The following is a 1562-nucleotide window of genomic DNA, read 5'->3' on the forward strand; positions in this document are numbered from 1 at the left end:
TAATTATTATATATATTTAATTCTTTTCTTTATAAAACAGATATTTGTATATTATTTAAAATATTAATTAAATTTAAATTATTTTTTTTTTGGATTAATTGATACTCTTACTGATAAACAAAAGAATATTTAAGACCTTTAATTAGTGTAACTAATTACTTTACTTTTTAACATTTTTTGGTTGTAATTTAATTTTTATTTGTGTTTGATACAAAGACATTTTCAAATTTTACAAGTTAAGATAATTTAAATTTCTTTTAGATTATACTATTTATTAATGAGATTTCTTTAAATCATAAAATTTTATGTAATTTTTGAATAAAACCTTTAAAAAAAAATTATATTAGTAATTGTTATATATTCCACAAAATAAATATTTAATGTTATTTCAACGTCTTAAAATGAATAACAAAACCATCTTGTACAGAACAAGACCATTTCTTTGAGTTAATTTCATTAGTATCAGTTAAGACAGGGTTTAAAGGACGAATGGGTGGATATTTATAATTATGTACAAGTTCTTCTTTTGGTTCAATTTGCATAAATTGGATAGCAGAAAACCCAACAACGAATGGATCTTCATTACTCAAAGACGTCATTACATAACGACGTCTTTCATGTTCTTCAAATGGGGCATGTAACTCTGCATACATCTCATCTTCTGTGTTTTCATCTGACAACGTCTGTTCTACAGAAAGTGGGTCAAATTTAGTCCACGAAGGTGTTTCAATTACATTATTTGTTCTCACAACTTCATCATGTTCAATATTCATTCTTTTCTTTCTTTTTTAATTATCCTTTTTTAAAATTTTTAATATTTTTTTTTAATATAAATTGAATAATTTAATTTCCTATTCTTTTACTAATATTTTAATAAATTTTTTCTTTTTTTCTAATTAATAGATCTCTTAAAAAGAACTATAAATAAAGAGAAACATCAAACTTTTTTAATTTTAATAAATTATAATAAATAAATACTATATATTATTAGTTCAGTTTTTATAGTTCTATGAAAATTCACAATGAAATTTCGTTTTCATTGATTTGTGATTTTTAATTTAATGGAGTCAATTTTTTGAAAAGAGACCCACGTAAGTAAGTTTTAGAAATACAAACAAGTATTTGGTTAATAAAGGAAAAATAAAATATGAAATATATTATGAAATGATAAAGTTCTTTAACAAAGAGTAAACTGCCTTTAGTTTCAAAAGATTTGATTAAATAATCAACGAGATTATTTGATGTTTGGGATAGGAATATCAGATTAAGGAATGATTAAAGTAGATTAGTCTTAAAAAAAAAAGAAAAAAGAAAAGGATATGAATTGCTACTAACTATTTAATTAAATCTAGAAAATAATAAACATAAATAAATTGAAGATGTCAACAAAATTACAGATGATTGTAGATGATCCATATCTTGAGCCATTTGCTGCAACAATTTATGGAAGACAAAAGAAAACACTTGATGTTCTTTCAAAAATAGAACATAATGAAGGATCGTTAGAAGAATTTGCTAATTCATATAAACGATATGGGTTAAATAGAACAACACAAAAAGAA

At 22.3% G+C, this 1562-nt stretch overlaps 2 protein-coding genes across 2 annotated transcripts in view, besides 3 other annotated features; one reads left to right on the forward strand and one right to left on the reverse strand.

Moving 5' to 3' along the window:
* The window catches only part of EDI_221790 (exosome complex exonuclease RRP4, putative), a gene marked incomplete at both ends in the record, with an annotated part of 594 nt that extends 574 nt beyond the window's left edge, over positions 1–20 (forward strand). The window contains one exon of the mRNA XM_001733392.1: positions 1–20. This exon is cut by the window's left edge and continues 574 nt beyond it. Within this exon, the coding sequence (XP_001733444.1) occupies positions 1–20 (20 nt within the window).
* Positions 1–91: a sequence feature (AT_rich).
* Positions 92–241: 150 nt separating this feature from the next.
* Positions 242–362: a sequence feature (AT_rich).
* Positions 363–383: 21 nt separating this feature from the next.
* Positions 384–773, reverse strand: EDI_221900 (uncharacterized protein; the record flags this gene model as incomplete). The annotated part of the gene is made up of 1 exon (XM_001738787.1): positions 384–773. The coding sequence occupies one exon, from the start codon at positions 771–773 to the stop codon at positions 384–386; it is 390 nt and encodes a 129-aa protein (XP_001738839.1).
* A 25-nt stretch (positions 774–798) lies between these two features.
* Positions 799–990: a sequence feature (AT_rich).
* Between the last annotated feature and the right edge of the window lie 572 nt (positions 991–1562).

This window comes from Entamoeba dispar, genomic scaffold, assembly GCF_000209125.1.
Source record: "Entamoeba dispar SAW760 scf_1105229461691 genomic scaffold, whole genome shotgun sequence".
In the NCBI taxonomy this organism is placed as follows: Eukaryota; Evosea; order Mastigamoebida; family Endamoebidae; genus Entamoeba; species Entamoeba dispar.